We start from the raw sequence: 17003 nt of genomic DNA, 5'->3' as shown, positions 1-17003 counted from the left end.
GCTGTCAACGTGGAGAACTTACGCATCGAGCATAATATGAAAATAATATTATTTCCCCCAGTGCGTTAGACCGGCATCCAAAAAAAAAAAAACTAAGCAACATGCAAACTTTGAAATTTATTATTCTATTTTTTATAAACATTTTTGGCAAAAAAGAAGCAATTAATAACGCTAATATGCAGCTCAGAAATATTTTATTAAATTGTTCTTTAATATTTGTGCAACTATTAACTCGATCTTAAGTGTAAAGTTGAGCATATCGTTAAAATCAGATACAATATTTTGTTTTATAAATTAGTCAACAACTTATTTTCCACTCTCGAATATTTTCGTACATTAATTTATTATTTTCATAGAATATATTCAACAGCCAATACAAAGTTAGGTTCACTTAAATTATTGTAAACCTATTTATGAGCTAGTTTTCAACAGAACAATCTACACTCGCTTTGAATATTGTATTTGAATCATAAGGTAAAATGTTCTTATTCAAAGAATAACTTAATTGTAGATTTTTATAATATTTGTGCGATTATTAGTTCGGCCATAAGCGTAAAGTTCAATATGAATAAAATAAGCTAAAATAATTTCATTTTCATATTAGCCGGTAACTAAAACATAATTTCCTACATTTGAATTATTGGTATGATTGGAGCTTACATTTGTCTTTCTACAGATTGAGATATCAACAGCAACTTCAAAGAAAATGAATCTAATTAAATTGATGCAAACCTATTTATGCTTTAATTATTTAACCGTCATAATTAATTGTGGCTAGTAGCCTATTTTTCACCAGTTGAATGTCTACACTCTTTTACTCCAAATATTGGATTTATATTTGAAGAATAACTAATATATAATAAATATAATAGCATTGTTGAAAAATTCTACAAAATATTTACAAACATTGCACTTGGTTTGTTTAGTGCTATGACTTAATTCAAATGCTTTGAATATTTAGTTTTCTTTCAGTAACAATTTATAGTAGCTAGTAAAATATTGTAAAAAAATATTGCATTAAAATTCCAGAGTTAAATCTTTTATGACAATTGTCTGCTGTTTAGTTGACTAAGTTAACTTCAAAGACGCTTACTGCAACCAACAGTCAACAGTTAATGCTATTCAAGCCAAGATAAGAAATGTATGCTTTAGAATCTTAACTCAACTCATTTGATTGAAATCACTTTGGATATGAGAAGTTCGCAACCGATTTGCAGCCAGTTGCCATTTTTCAAGCTGTCAGCAACACTCATGACACGTCTGCCACACCCTTGACATGGCAACATACTTCAGCACAATAAAAAGACAAACATATTGACAGCTCAATGCCATTACAGTAATGTTTAAATAGAAAATTTGCATTCATTTAGCATCAAATTGCTGCTGTGCCAAAACGGGGGAGAAATGACAAAAATCAAGATACTTTGGCGCCAATCAGCAGCATGTCAAACTCTAAGGCGCAGGCACTTCAACATATGTTTCACTTAAGTTGGCAAAAAATTTATAAAAAAAAAACTGTAAGCAAGTGAAAGGTACCGCCCCGTCGTTTTGCTTGAGAATTAATGATGTTTTCGCTTCAAAATAGTAAAGCGCGAAAAATGACTGGGAAATGTCACACATGTGACTGCGACTGTGACTGACTTTTCCTATATCCGTTTGCAATTTTCTAAGCCGTGCCAAAAGTGTTTTCATTCGCGCGTAAATTGACATTGCTTTGCTTTTTAACTTTTTTCGTTGCTGTATTTTCTTTTTTTTCGCTCGTTATGCTAATATCCTGTTGCCAAAAAGGAGTTTTGATTAATGGTCTTTGGAAAATAGAAAATGAAAAACGAAACTGCGTGACAGCTGCAGTTACCGCAAATAGTAAGTGTAAAAGTTTCTTTTAAAAATATATAGAATACAAAAGATAATAAAGCCAAAGGATGCGGTAGGCAGCATTATCCCTTTTGATATGCCAGCTAAGCTGTACTTTTAAGGGATGCAAGCATATTTAGAAAGTGTGAGAGAAAACTCAACTTGTATTAAAATCAAATATTAATTTAAAAATTTAAGTACTTGTCTTAAGTAATAGAGATAAGTTAATATTTAAGTAATCGTTTTAAGTAATAGAAATAAGTTAAGACAAGTACTTAAAATTTGAAGTAAGTAGAAAGTAATAGAAATAAGTTTGCTCCAACTTTTCTTAAAACTTAGCGAACGAGCTAGTGCGATGTCCTTTGTTTTCTTATGATAATTATGATTTATTAGCTTATTATTTTATGCATACAGAAATAAGAGGGCAAACAATAAGTCTGCTCTTGTCTTATATTAAAATAAAATTAACTAAGCGCATGAAGTCAATTTAAAAAAGCTTGTCGAACTAAATTAAATTAAATGCACAAAATAATTGAAAGAACTAAAAACGGTTAGTTAGTGCTGTAAAAATTATTATTATTTATTATTACTAAAGACTGTTGCTAATATTTATTAAAATTCTAGAGGCTACTATTGAAATATCGGTGCAAACAAGAGATTTATTCTAAAACAAAATTACAAAATACGCTGATGTGTGCTATGTATAAAAAAAACGCACAGCGTTAAAAAAACAAACCCAAAGTTAGACGGATTGTTGCTTACATCAAAAAGGAAACATTTTTAATATTTTGATTTTGCACTAAACTAAAATAAGCTGAATTGGTAATTTCGACCGAAATTATTCGCTCAAATTTACTCAGTCTAGACTTTTTATAGTTTATGTTATTCAAGCAATTGAATTGAATCCAATTAAATTGTCAAATTTCGTTCGAAATCAAATTAGCACATAAAAAGTGTTTTAAATTTTGTATTAGCTGCAATTGTAAATAAGAATTTATTTATTGAAAGTAAACTATGAATAGAATATGAATGTGAATGAATTAAGAAATGAGTAAGCAAAATATTTATTTTAAATTTAGTAGCTAAATTCAATATAAATAACAAATATTGTATATAAAATAAAGCAGCTTTTTTTTTAACAACTCTACGTTGCGCTACGCTTATTAAAAACTCTACACTCACAGAAAAAATAAAAAGGACCTCGCTGCTCTACTTTCTCACTCTCCTTATATACGAACATATTTACAATGGTTCTGCCTGACTGGTCGTCGCCGCAGTCAGCACTCTGGTGTACTCATGTTACTCTACTTTACTCTTTCAATATTTAATCAATGTGGAGAGCTGGCGCATAACAAACAACAGACCAGCCATGGATTGCGTGAGGTATTGAGTGAGGTATTGAGGCTGGCAGCATGTTGAGCTTAATCAAAAAATCAAACAATTGACATTCAATATGGTCTAATTTTTTACGCTGCCATTAAACAAATTATTGGCTGTAGCTTCAATAGGAACAACCACAAAGCAAGACTGACAGACAGCCGAGACGAGAGCCCAATAAATTCCCCAGAGTGCGTAGTCAAGAATAAAAAGAAAAACTAATAATAAAGAAAAACATATCAATATAGCAATGAGCAAATAGCTGATTTATAAATGAAATTTTAGAACGCACAACTTAGAGCTTGACTGTACTTTAGTCTTGGCTTAAATATATCCTGAAACTGACATTCATCAGCAACAGAATGCGCTTCCAAATGTGTAAATAATTGCCGCTAATTTGATGTAAAATAAGTCAGAATTGTAAGCAGCGGCGTACGCAGCGCCGATTTCCGCATAATTAAGTGCACTCAAAGGACTCGACGACGTGCACACGCAGGACGCAGGACAATGCAGCAGACAGAGGATTTATGTGTGGCACTTGAGTGTCGGCAAATTAATTCAAATGAAATGCGCATGAAAAGCAAGCAAAAGTCCGAAGGTCCTTAATCCTGCTGCTCTACTTTTTCTGTTCTTGTTTCTCTTGTTGTTGTTGTTTTCCACTAATTTACTGCAATTGCGACACCTCAACGTGGGCTTTGATTTTGGCCAAGCTTAGCGCTAAAGTGTCAACGTCAATGTCACAAAGGACGGCGCAGCGTTTGCTTCATTTCCGTTTTTAATCACCCGGACCCGGACCCTTGCGCTCGCCTTTGTTCGACTCATTTTGACACCAGCCAATGCCAATGCCAGCAAATCACACCAAACACTCCGCCAAAACTAATTTCCCGTTAATGAGGGTGCCTGTCTCTCACTCTGGCTTCTTTTTTTTGCTCTGATTAAGACCAGGACACACACACACACATGCGTCTCATTAATAATTTTTTTCGCTCTTTGCCTGAGCTGGCTCGGATCGAGATTAATTTGCAGAGCGGCCAGCAAATGACGTGCGCCTGTCATAGGAAAAATGCTTGGCCGCAATCCCTTTTATCTTTCTAATCGAAGGGGAGTGTGAGCTGCTGGCAAAGCAGAAATTGCGTGAGCTGCTATCAGGCGTATAATTGTTATTAATTAAAAGTCAAGAGAACATGAACGTGAACTTTTAATTGGTTTAGCAGTTAATCTAAGCAACAAATTAATGAATTTATGGTAAGCATAATAAGTTTAGAATTGAATAAGTTGGTAATTAATTACTTTATTTAATGAAATGAATAATGTTTTCTTTGGCTCATCAAAAAATTATTTAATATAATTCTGTAAAAAGAACAAGATTATAGATGCTGAAAATATATTTAATTGAATTTAAAAAAGTTTCATTTTCATCAATTTGTCATTAAATGTCATTAAATAATTGTTCCTAAAATAAAAAATATTTTTATAATTGAATTTGTGTAAATATATTCACTAAAAAATATTCTGTCACTTATTTGAGTGATAAATTATTCAAATATTCAATTATAAAATACAAATTTTTTATGTTTATTAATATCTAATACGACAAATTATTTCAGTTTTTCACAAAAGTTTTGGCTTTTGGATTCACCATCTAATTCTTTGCCTTAAATATTTGCTACGCAGCTTGCCAAAAATTTCTAGACATATGTGTATTTGTTCTTTTGTGAAGTATTCAAGTGTAAATTGACAGTATTTCAATAATTTTTATTAGACACGAGTTATGCGCGTATAACACGCAGTTGACTGACTAAACACAAAGGCAGCGTCTGAATAAATGTGTTATAGTAGTAAAAAAGGCTTTTGTATCTTATAGATACGCAGTTAGTCAAAACAATTTCATTTGCGCTGAAAATGCAACCAAAAGTGCTCGAAATCATGAACATTGTTGTTGCCTTTGCTGTTATCCTTGCTGTTGTTTATTAAATTGTTGGCAAAGGGGTGAGGGTGAGAGGTCGCAACATGAACGCAGAGGGTCCACCTTTATTAATTTAGACAATGCCAGCCAAGCTGCCCATAAATCTGGCAAGCGAGATCAGATGACAAACCAACGCCAGGACATGCAAGGATACACATATATATATATGCATGTGTGTGTGTGTGTGTGTGTGTTAGGGCATTGAATTGCGTTTGGATTTTGAAATGTAATGCCAGCCAGACCAAAAAGACAGAGCACAATTTTTCATGCTCGCCTGCATTTATTCATTCACTCATTCGAGCATTCACTCATTCAATAGCGCAAAAGCTGGCAAAAATATTTCATAAATTGAATTGTTTTGCATTGTCTGGTAACCCAAAAAAAAAAAATGTGTATTTTATATATAAATATTTAATATGAAATGTATGTGGGATTTATAATACGCTTAGCCGCTGTAAATTGAATTTCATTGTTTGAGATAAATATTTGTGCAAAAGCTTAAATAATTTAAAATTTTTACTTGGCTGGTGATAGCAGTAAAATTTAATTTAATTATGTTTCATACAAAATTATATTAAGGATTAAATTACTTAAAGTTGTTGCTTTCCTGCTGCTAACAGCTGCAAATTGAATTTAATTATTTGTTATTATTTTTATTGTTTTATCAAAATAATTCAAAAAAATTTATTTTAAGTCGTAAATTTATGTTTAAGTAGCTCATATAAAATACAATTTTGTATTTATTTTTGTATCTCAAATTTGAATAAATGACTGTTTTTTTTTTTTTTTTTATAAATTATTTTCATTAAAGTTTAAATAATTGCGCTTGATTGATGTCATAAATTTAAATTAATATTTTTTACATATGAATAAGAAAGTTCAAAGTTTTTGCTTGGTTGGTACTTGAAATTGAATTTAATTTATGTATTTTGTACTAATTTTGATATTAAAGATTAAATAATTTAAAGTAAAAGTCTACCAAAAACGTGTGAAGAAACTATAAGTAGCATTTAATTATATTTAAAAAGTTTTTATATTAATATTAAAATAATATAAAGTTGTTGCTTGCAAATTGAGTTTAATTATTTTTTGAATAAACATTTATATTGAAGTTTAAAGTTTGTCTGCTACTCTCAATAAATTGTTTGGCCTGCTTTGCTGCTGCTGACATTGCTGCCACGCCCCCTGCCCACATTTCCATGTCTAGCCAAAGCTCTGAAATTGCTGCTGCTGCGAATTGAATTTAAATTTGCTGATTATGCCGAGGCCCACACTCAAGTAGTGCGAATAATGGTTTATATTGAGCCATAAAAGAAATTAAGTCAAACATTAAATTTGGCTAAGCTACCAACCCCACGGATTTAAAAAAAAACAACTTTTCACTTCACTTTCACCACCTCTGAACCCGAAGCCAAGGGCTGTGCAAATATTATTGATACATCGGCGGCTTCTCAATGGCTTGTAAACGAATCAGTGGGGGGTATAAAATATATATATGCTATCTATAATGTTGTGACGCATATTAGAATTTTTCGAAACATATTTTCAAGTGTTGGCAGCAACTTAAGTCGCCAGCGGCTTTATCAAATTTTACAATAAGCAGCGGCTCTACGGGCGGCGGCCCCAGCCGGATGTTGTAAAATTACTTGCCGTAACATTTTTATTTTCATTTTATTTTTTGCGCTTTTCTAATTCAAAAATGATTATTACAAAGTAACATCAATGCATAAATTACGCGCAACAAAATCTGATCTTTATTGTTATTCAAATGATGCGCGAGTGGTGGCGCCACTAATCAGGGCTCAAATCATAATGATTGACTGGCACTTGCGTCTGCCAACTGCCAACTAAGCTGTCAATAATTCAAAGCATGTGCCGCGAGTTTTCCACTTCGATTTTAGAACACGATGCGCTCCGCCGCCAGGCAAAATGACATTAAAAAATAAAAAAGACAAGCTGACGATTTCCCAGGCGAGTTGGCTTAAGCCGGCAAAGATGCGATGTAATTAGGCCGCATCAATTGAATTGCTCACTTTTTGGCATAAGCCAAGGTAATGCCAGCCGTGTTGTTAGAATTTCATTTGTTAAATAGCTAAATTAATCAAAAAATAATGCTAGAAATTGCGCAATGAGAAAAACAAACGATAACTTAATATGCTGTTCTATGATAAAATTTATACAGCAATAATTATATAAATACATTTCTTAAAATTTTTTATTTTTTTTGTAATAAAATTTATAAAACCATTATTCTATATATTATTGAAGAATTTCATTAACTTAAGAATGTTTGTGTAGTATAGCAATACTAATTCTTAAGAGCAACTTTTAAATATATTTAAATTTTTATTTTAATTCCGTTTAAAAATGTGTTAAAAATGTTGTTACTTAATACAAATAATTACAAAATTAAGAAAAACAGTATTCAATATTTTTTATTAAAATCGACTTAATTTAATTTGCGTTTCAATTAATAAAAATAAAATATTTTCATACATACAAAATTTCTGCAGTTTCTGCAATTCCGTTCTATATTTTTATTTAAATGAAACTCCAAATTATAATTATAATTAAATGAATAGGTTGAATGACTTTCGCTGTTATCAACTTGAAAATTCGTTAAAAATCATTTAACAATTCCCTAACACCTCAAATATATTAATTAATTAATTAATTAATTTAAATATTACCTTTATCTTTTTGACATCAGTCTATTTAATAATATATTCAAGCTCATTGTTAAAAGTAGTCACAAAGGTTTTTAGCTTTAGTAAATATGTATATAGTTCAGAAGGATAATGCAACTGTTGCTTGATAATCAAGTCATAAAAAATTTAAATTTGAATTAAATAAAAGTATCCATATAATTTTTGAAATAAAGCGTTAATCAAAAAAAAAACTATTTTCAAAAGAGGCAAGGAGCTTAGTGAACCCAGAACTCAGAACCCAAAACTCCTTCGCTTTATCTGCTGCCGCAGCAGTAGGACTGAGCTGCTGCGGAGCTCAATTATATTCCTTAACTTGTTGCAAACTTAAATAATGCATTTTGCATTGAACATGCGCAATAAAAAGTCCGAGACCCCAATCAGTTGTCTGCTTGTAAATTCTCAGATTGGCGCGCTTTGAGCTCTCAAACTTGTTTCGATAAAATGAAAACTATGTATTATTTTTTAATAATATTTCTACTTATTTTTCTAGCAAAGCTTAAGCATTACTTTTAAATTGTTGCTTCAGTCCATTTCAAAATATATGCTTGAATTACGAAATTTGCCAGCGAATTTAAAATAACAAAAATAGCCAAATTATTTTTGAAAGTAGTTAGATATATATCATTCATTTTTTGAAAAAAAAAAGATTTAGTTAAAAAATAAATAAAAAATAAGTAAAAAAATAAATAAAAAAAAAAAAAAAGTTGTTTTTAAAAAAGGCAAGAAAAGTAGAAGTCTGGAGCCCTAGCATCGTCGCTTTATCTGCTGCCGCGGTTTGCACCACTGCTGCGGAGCTCAATATTATTCATCAACTTGTGCAAAACTTAAACGTGTAAGTCTAAATGCATTTTAGTTTGGACATGCGCACTAAAAAGTCTGAAAGCTGCAACAAATACAAAGTGGAGCCAAATCGGTGAGCCCAACGTCGTGTTGTATACTTAAAAATTCTTAGATCCCACCCCAACTTTGAGCTCACAAACTTGTTTCGATTTAATGAAAACTATATGTGTGGATATTTTCACAAGCCTCGCTGATAATTTAATGTAAACTTTGCGGTCACGTGTCAGAGCAACCAAAAACAAGTAAATCAAAGCAAATTACAAACTCACACACACACTCGAACATGTGTGTGTGTGTGTGTGTGTGTCTAGAGGCTATAGTTCAAGTTCCCTGAGGCTCACAAGTGTTTTGACATTTTAGAGCAAATGACCAGCGCTCTATTGCCCAAGGGAGCTCTTACACTTGCCCAAATGCGGGATGGTTACATTGTTACATATGTAAAAACTGTGGGAACCAGCTCAACCCTCTAAAAAACTCATGCATGTCTTGTTATAAAAACATAAATCAAACCGCTATTTGGAATGCTCACTCTTTATATATTTAGTATAATTTATGCTTGCTTGACTTAGCCAACTGAAAAGGATACTGAATTTCCTTGGCCTTGCTGAACTTCCACGCCATTGATTTTAGCATCTCCACTATTGTGGTCCGCGTTGCCCTGTCAAAATATTATTATTAACAATTAATAATAATTAATATAAGCACTTACAATTGAATGTCCTTTGTCCTGTGAGTTTCCAGCCATAGCAGGCGACAGGCTTATGCCCAGCAAAAGCAACAAAAATATAAAAAACTTGTAAAATTTCATGTTTTACTTGCTGTTGATCTAGAGCAACTGTAAGTTAGTTGCAGCTATTATGGCTTTTATATTTTCAAAGGCAATACGAACAACTTGATGAGCTTTTTATCTAATTAGGTTCTTTTATCGCTTATAAGTGTCATACAAATATAGAGTAGTTGAAATAACACAATGGAAATATCGAAAGTACGCAGTTCCGATCAACTTTTAAAGCAGTCACGTATATATTTCCGTTACTTGAAAAAATACTTAAGCAATTTTGATATTGTTAATGAACAATTATAATTGTAATTGATAATAAATGTCGCCTTCTTCTTGGTAAGTTGCGTATTTCATATTCTGTTTGGGAGTTCGCGAGTCAGCTTACTAAAATCATTAATTTTCCTCTATAGGAATATAGGCATAAATTTCTGCATCAATTGTTTCTACACGAAGAATAAAAATATCTAAAAACAAAGCTCTTTCCGACTAAAACTCTTTAATTGCGATTACGATTACTAGTTGATTAAAATTACATCAAAATATATCAGACAAAAACTTACAAAATAATTAGAGATTGATTGCCTTAACCAAAAATATTAAAAACTTTAAATTAGTCTATTTAATTTAATTATGGTTTTTTTTCAATGTGTCCCAATTGATTACAAAAAAATATTGAAAATTAATAAACAAATATATTATAAAAAATTACATCAAATTAAATATATATATTTTTTATTTTAAATACTTTATGAACCTTAAGCTTGTGATCACAGCCTGAATGCCTTAGTTGCTCTGGTTCACAATATTATAATAAACTAATACACCAGAAGTTGTTGGCGATCGCAAATTTGGTAGCAGCATCCTGCTGTATCTCTTGGCTATTGTGGATGTGGAGGCATTTGCAGAGGCAAAGGGTAAGTGCTTAAAGAAATATAGCAAGAACGTGATTAATAATTTTTATTCTTCAGTTAGTTACGTGAAGGGCGCGAATTCTGCAATCAACTGGCGCTCTATTTGGTAGCGACTATGGAATTAATATAATAAAAGAAAAAAAAAGAGTAAACTATAAACAGTGTAAGACTTTTGTAGCTGCCCAGTGGGTATGTTGCACTACTTTGGATGGTTGTAACATTAAAACTGTTTCGAAATCTTATACTTAAACGAATGTTGCTTTAAATTCTTTGATGTCACTGCGGCAGAGATCGATAATAAAGTTTACTGCGCTCTAATGAGCATCCACAGCATTTTATTCTGTGTGCTATTTCTGGCAGAAAAATCCCCGGCACAGCATCAATTGATTTAAGGCTTATCTGCAATAAGTTGAGCTGCCTTTGTGGTGCAATGAGTATAAAAGCGAGCTAAGCTCAGTGCATAAATCAACAGTCACTCAACAGAGGCAGCAGCAACTACTCAAACTCAATATGAATTTCAATAAGATCTTCAGCTTTGTTGCTCTTATACTAGCCATAAGCTTGGCTCAATCCGAAGCTAGCTGGTTGAGCAAGCTAGGAAAGGATATTGTAAGTCTTCAACTAGTAAAGCAATTGACTTACTTATAAAATTCAAGTGCTGGGCATTGCTCAACAGGCAGCAGATGTGGCAGCCACCGCCAGAGGTTAAACTAAACAACGAACTTTATATTTAATTTATAATCTAATTTAATGCGAGTTTATAAGTGTATAAATTAAAAACAGCAAACCAAACAATTCAAAGCAATTCAGTTGACATTTATTATATTTCTATTTGCCACAACATAACTGTACTACAAACATGCGTGCCACACAAGCAGGGGGAGGGCCTTCCTTGCTGCCTTGCAACCACCACCAAAAAATTCGAATTTAATGTGAGTTATAAAGCAGCAACAACTAGTACTAAGAGCAAAGACAACAAGCGCAAGCTAGGCCAGGATTTGCAGGATATGCTACTAATTTCCTTAACAAGTAAAAACGCTTTATGCGTGGCAGTCACTGTGTCTTGACTTTGCAGCCAGCGACAAATCAAATTCAATGCGTTGTTGCTAGGCAAAGTTGAACACAGCATCCAACCCCCAACTCAACTTGCAGATATATCTACCAAGTTGTTTTCCGCCTCTGTTGTTGTTGTTGTTGCTGTTGCTAAAATGTAAATAAAAACGCTCGAATTAACTGCTGAGTGACAGGCTGAACTGAGTACAAGTTCTTGTATCATAACTGACACATTGCAGACTCCGCAACTCCACAACTCCCAATTCCAAACGCAGTTACTTGGCATAATGAGATACATTCGTGTAAAAGGTTTTACAGGCAGCCACAGAAGCGTGAATAAGACAATAAATGTAACTGGTTTATCCAGCGTTTAATTTGCTCAAACAGGGAATCACTCCCAGGGCAAGGCTTAAGGTGAACCACCAAACCAAATGCAGAACAAGCCAGCAAAGCTTAAATCCCCTAATTCCAATTAAAAACTATCTAAATTAATACTAAAGCAGCCAAACCTGTATTCGAGTAGTTTACAACACAATTTCAAATATTAGCTGTGTATTCATCAAATGTTTCTTAAAAATTACGTATACGTTATGTTGTTATATGCGCAGTCGGAGTAGGCGTGGTCAAAAAAACTTAAAAATTTGCTTGCATATTTAAATATGCCAAGATATATACAATATTCGACTTTATGCCACTTTTTGAAAATTTATTTGATTTGATAGCTTCAATTGAACTATGAACAGTCGCAGGTAAATGAAATTTATTACAAAAATATACTAAAAAAAATAAAAATAAAATTAAAGTATTTTTATTTTTTAAAAAAATGTTTTATTTCTTAATTTAAATGTTTATATTATAAGAGATCGTATTGTTTAAATCATTTGCACTTTGATCAAATGTTATTCATTCATAACCATAAACTAGACTTGGGCATATCACAACTATAACACATGATCGTTTCATTATCAGTTTACTATATTTGAAGAGTCTCAACTAAACTGTAATTAGCAGCAATTGTCTTATAAGTAGTGCACTTTTTTTTATCAATTAATAAACGTTCTATAAACTCAATGGGATTTTTTCTTATCTTCAACGCCAAGCCTCTTCAAGTGGGAATCACCTTTTGCGCATAAAAGCAAAAAGAGCTTAAGTATATATACATATATATAAATAAATGCGACTTCGCTTGCTTCATTGTCTTTGTGTGCACTTGTTTCCTAGTTGTATTGATTGATCATTGACAAGCTACAACAATAATAAGCGTAGGTCAGTGACATTATGACGAACTAAAAACTGGAGAACTCACAGCAAAAAATTCATTCATAAATATTATAAAAAGTGTAGCGTTTTGCAACTTTTACAATTAAAAGATAAAAGTGCTTGCTGCACTTTCTAATTTCCGCTTAGGTTCTTACCCTAAATCTACTTTCAAGTACAAATTGAGCAACATTCTTAGATTGATTTAATATGCTGCTGATTCAGAGAAATTAAGTTCGCTTGAGCTGAGCTCTGACCAAGCCTGCGGCTCAGCAGCTGCTGGCAAACAAAATCCCCTGCATAGCAATTGGTTTGCGGTCTTCAGTCTCAAACTAAGTATAAAAGCGAGCTAAGCTGACTGCAGCATCCATCAGTCGCTTGTCTACAGCAGCAATAGCAACATCTACTCAACAATATTATAAATTTATAATATTTTAAACTCAACATGAACTTTAACAAGATCTTCGTCTTTGTTGCTCTCATCCTGGCCATCAGCATGGGTCAGTCTAACGCTGGGTGGCTCAAGAAATTTGGCAAGAAACTTGTAAGCATAAACTGACGATATATAAAATCTTTCACTTATTAATGTCATAAACTTACTTTATAGGAACGCATTGGCCAGCACACTCGGGATGCCAGCATCCAAGTCATAGGAATTGCACAACAGGCAGCTAATGTGGCAGCCACTGCAAGAGGTTAATCCTCTTAACAAGAATATTTTATTTATTTATTTATTTAATTAAAATTAATCAAATTAGTAAATACATTTTATAATAAATGAGTAACTTCAAAGTATTTTTATATCAAGTAAAGTCTGTTTAAAATTCCAAGGGCCCAGTCAGGGGCAATCGACAGTGTAAATCTTTGCACAAAGAGGTGCATAGTATAAATATGACTAAGTAATACACAAGAACATCCTCCCTTACCCGCTAATATCTTGATTAGTGTAGTTAGGCAATAGTTGTTGCTTTTGTTATAATACGAAAATTTATAAAAGCGATGCACCCTGATTTGATTTCATATAATGGCCATTCGTAATGCTTTAGTGCTTTTCTATAAATAAAGTATTATATGCATATATTTATACTTTGTTGTATGGAAACAAACAGAACGTAATAATGCTTTGCATTTGAAGCAAAGCCAGAACGCTGGATCATCCATGTTTATTATTCAGCATAAAATACACGAATAGTGTCAAATTATAGTTAGTTAAAATATTCAAAAATGTAATCTCGGCAATCAATATCTAAGGTAATTAAATTAAATAAAACAATAATAATTGTTAGTTACTTTTTTCAATCATGAAAATTTTTGTTTTTATTCGGAATGCGGGACTTACATTTTGCAGTTTGACATTGCTGATAGAGAATTTGCACAAGCAAAATATTTTTATGTGTATAAATAAATTTTTCTCTCGCTAGCGCTTTTGATCATCGTTACTGATAGGCAACAACAACGATAAACAAGCTAATATTACGTATACGGTTCATTAATGACTGTCTCGCTTTGTAGTGACTGGAAATCCCGTAGTAAAAATTCATTCATAAAGTTTCTAGTTGAGAAACGTGTTTGTTGCACATTTTGCTTATTGCTTCGGTTCTTACCCGAAGTCTAGATTTGATAGAGTCAGCCAAATATCCCGAAGTTCAAATGATTGCTCAGGCTCTGGAAACATTCTTAGAAAGTTCAATATGTTAATGATTCAGCGAAATTAATTGTGTTTGAGGTGAGCCTCGCTCTGACTAAACCGAAGCCTCAGCAGCTCGTGTGATTTTGCGGGCAAACAAAATCCCCTCTGGGGCAAGAGGTTTGCGGTCTTCACTCTTGAACTAAGTATAAAAGCGAGATTAGCTGACTGCAGCATCCATCAGTCGCTTGTCTACAGCAGCAATAGCAACATCTACTCAACAATATTATAAATTCTTAATATTTTAAACTCAACATGAACTTTAACAAGATCTTCGTCTTTGTTGCTCTCATCCTGGCCATCAGCATGGGTCAATCTAACGCTGGATGGCTTAAGAAATTTGGCAAGAAACTTGTAAGTATTAACTGACGATATATAAAATCTTTCACCTATTAATGTCATATCTTTATTTTATAGGAACGCATTGGCCAACACACTCGGGATGCCAGCATCCAAGTCATAGGAATTGCACAACAGGCAGCTAATGTGGCAGCCACTGCAAGAGGTTAATCCTCTTAACAAGGAAATTATTTATTTATTTATTTAATTTTAATTCAGCAATTTTGTAAATATATTTTATAATTAAATGAGTAACTTAAACGTTTGTTTAATATAATGTTGTGGTTGGCTTTTAATATACTCCGATTATGTATTTTTCTCTTTAACTCTTCAGCTCGTAGTCGAGCTTATTTATTATTAAATAATTAAATAGTCATCAAATGGAATTTAATTATTTAAAAATAGGTAGACAAAATCAATTCTAATTTGCGAGGGTCCACTGTAATGGTTCCATGCTGAGACATATTACAACCAAGAGGCCCAACTGAAAGAAACGTTTATTTGATTTTATATGGTATCTTTTGGTTCAAAACGTTTATTCTTTATTGGTTGGTTATATACATAGAATAATTAGAGCAGAATATTATTAGTGCTGGCTTAACCCTTGGCGGCTGCTGCTACTGCTGCAGCCTGTTGAGCAATGCCAAGTCCTTGAATGGTGGCATCACGAGTGTGCTGGCCAACACGTTCCTGTTTATTAAGAGCTGATATTAGTTTCAAGTTTGTATTATAAATTTAAGTACTTACAATTTTCTTTCCAAGTTTCTTCAACCAACTCTTCGCTTCGGATTGACCCAAGCTGATGGTTAGGATTAAGGCAACGAAGATGAAGATCTTGTAGAAGTTCATGTTTAGTTTTTGGGCTTCGAATAAAGTGTAAATGTTGCTGTTTCTGTTGAAACTGAACGTCTGATAAATTGTCAAGCCAGTCAACGCTTTTTATATAGGTAGATATCGCAAGGCAAATTAAATAAAGGGAGACATTCGCATCTCAGCGTTGCTGATAGGCTGTCTTACTGTCTTATTGATACAAGTCGCAGACAGTAAAGGGGATTTTCTTAAAAAACACAGAGAAGAAAGCACGTACTGATATTGAAGTTGAATAGTTAAAACAGATATTTTCTATTAGCTAAGCAAAAATATTTACTTAATATCAGTACTAACAAGCGTGTTTTAAATGCTAATAAAATTCCATAGCTAATGAAGATATAGGGATAGATTAAATTCGTGTAAGGGTATGTAAATAAATATACATGTTTGTGAGAAATCACGACTTTAGAGAGTGTAACTATCGGTTTAAAAAAGGTAAACCAATTTATAGAGTGAACACAAATTTATTTATTGCTGATTTTTTTTTAAGCAGTAGGCGCCAAATTTAAATTTTCAAATATTTTGACTATTAATCAATTAACAAGGATTTCTTATTTATTTACTTATTAAATAAAAATTAATCAAGTTAGTAAATACATTTTAAAATAAATGAGTAACTTAAAATTATTTTTATATCAATTAAAGTCTGGTTTAAATTCCAAGGGCCCAGTCAGGTGCAACCGACAGTGTAAATCTTTGCACAAAGAGGTGCATATTATAAATATGGCTAAATAATATTATTGACACACATGTACACACCCACGCTTATCTGCTACTATCTTGTTTATCACATTTAAGCAATACTTTTTGCTTTTGTATTAACACGCGAATTTATAAAAGCGATGCAGCCTGATTTGTTTTCATATAATGGCCATTCGTAATGTTTTAAAGTTAAAGATTAATTATGCTTTTCTATAAATAAAGCACTATATGTATATATACATTTATTTTTATGGGAATAAACAGAATGTAATAATGCTTTTCCTTTGAACCAAAGCCAGAACGCTGGATTATCCAAGTTTATTATTCAGCATAAAATACACACTAATTAAAATAAATAAAATAATAGTACGTGTAACTTATTTATTTCAATAATGAGAACTTAAATAAACTAAATTCAGTTGAATCATTATTGAGGTTCATTAAATGAAAATAACATGCAGTAATAATTTTGATGCCATAAACAATTAACAATTGAGATTACTTGAGCTAAAGTAAAATTAACTTAACAAATGGTCAAATGGTAAAGTCAAGTAAATCAAGTCAATTTTAATAAAATAAAATGCGGAATAGACTTCAAGCCATTATTTCTGAAAGTTAAATTTAAATTAGGAATAATGATACCATTTAGACAATTATT

The 17003-nt window shown here is 32.1% G+C and overlaps 3 protein-coding genes and 1 pseudogene across 3 annotated transcripts; 3 read left to right on the top strand and 1 right to left on the bottom strand.

The window, feature by feature from the left end:
• Positions 1–10947: 10947 nt before the first annotated feature.
• On the top strand, positions 10948–11146 carry LOC108602530 (annotated as a pseudogene).
• Positions 11147–13192: 2046 nt separating this feature from the next.
• Positions 13193–13447, top strand: LOC108602375 (cecropin-B). The gene is made up of 2 exons (XM_017990480.1): positions 13193–13291; positions 13355–13447. The coding sequence occupies exons 1-2, from the start codon at positions 13193–13195 to the stop codon at positions 13445–13447; spliced, it is 192 nt and encodes a 63-aa protein (XP_017845969.1).
• A 1242-nt stretch (positions 13448–14689) lies between these two features.
• Positions 14690–14944, top strand: LOC108602376 (cecropin-B). The gene is made up of 2 exons (XM_017990481.1): positions 14690–14788; positions 14852–14944. The coding sequence occupies exons 1-2, from the start codon at positions 14690–14692 to the stop codon at positions 14942–14944; spliced, it is 192 nt and encodes a 63-aa protein (XP_017845970.1).
• A 348-nt stretch (positions 14945–15292) lies between these two features.
• On the bottom strand, positions 15293–15673 carry LOC108602318 (cecropin-2-like). The gene is made up of 2 exons (XM_017990402.1): positions 15521–15673; positions 15293–15463 (listed from the first exon to the last, which is right to left on the bottom strand). The coding sequence occupies exons 1-2, from the start codon at positions 15620–15622 to the stop codon at positions 15371–15373; spliced, it is 195 nt and encodes a 64-aa protein (XP_017845891.1). The 5' UTR covers positions 15623–15673; the 3' UTR covers positions 15293–15370.
• Between the last annotated feature and the right edge of the window lie 1330 nt (positions 15674–17003).

Source organism: Drosophila busckii, chromosome 3R (assembly GCF_011750605.1).
Source record: "Drosophila busckii strain San Diego stock center, stock number 13000-0081.31 chromosome 3R, ASM1175060v1, whole genome shotgun sequence".
In the NCBI taxonomy this organism is placed as follows: domain Eukaryota; kingdom Metazoa; phylum Arthropoda; class Insecta; order Diptera; family Drosophilidae; genus Drosophila; species Drosophila busckii.
The sequence above is the reverse complement of the archived record's forward strand: the minus strand, read 5'-3'. Positions and strand labels throughout refer to the sequence as shown.

What these genes read in the sequence shown, in the direction of transcription:
- LOC108602375 (XM_017990480.1), top strand. Translation starts at nt 13,193, where the DNA reads ATGAACTTTAACAAGATCTTCGTCTTTGTTGCTCTCATCCTGGCCATC. An exon ending in AGAAATTTGGCAAGAAACTT is followed by an intron (nt 13,292 to 13,354) that starts GTAAGCATAAAC and finishes CTTACTTTATAG; the next exon opens with GAACGCATTGGCCAGCACAC.
- LOC108602376 (XM_017990481.1), top strand. Translation starts at nt 14,690, where the DNA reads ATGAACTTTAACAAGATCTTCGTCTTTGTTGCTCTCATCCTGGCCATC. An exon ending in AGAAATTTGGCAAGAAACTT is followed by an intron (nt 14,789 to 14,851) that starts GTAAGTATTAAC and finishes TTTATTTTATAG; the next exon opens with GAACGCATTGGCCAACACAC.
- LOC108602318 (XM_017990402.1), bottom strand. Translation starts at nt 15,622, where the DNA reads ATGAACTTCTACAAGATCTTCATCTTCGTTGCCTTAATCCTAACCATC. An exon ending in AGAAACTTGGAAAGAAAATT is followed by an intron (nt 15,464 to 15,520) that starts GTAAGTACTTAA and finishes CTTAATAAACAG; the next exon opens with GAACGTGTTGGCCAGCACAC.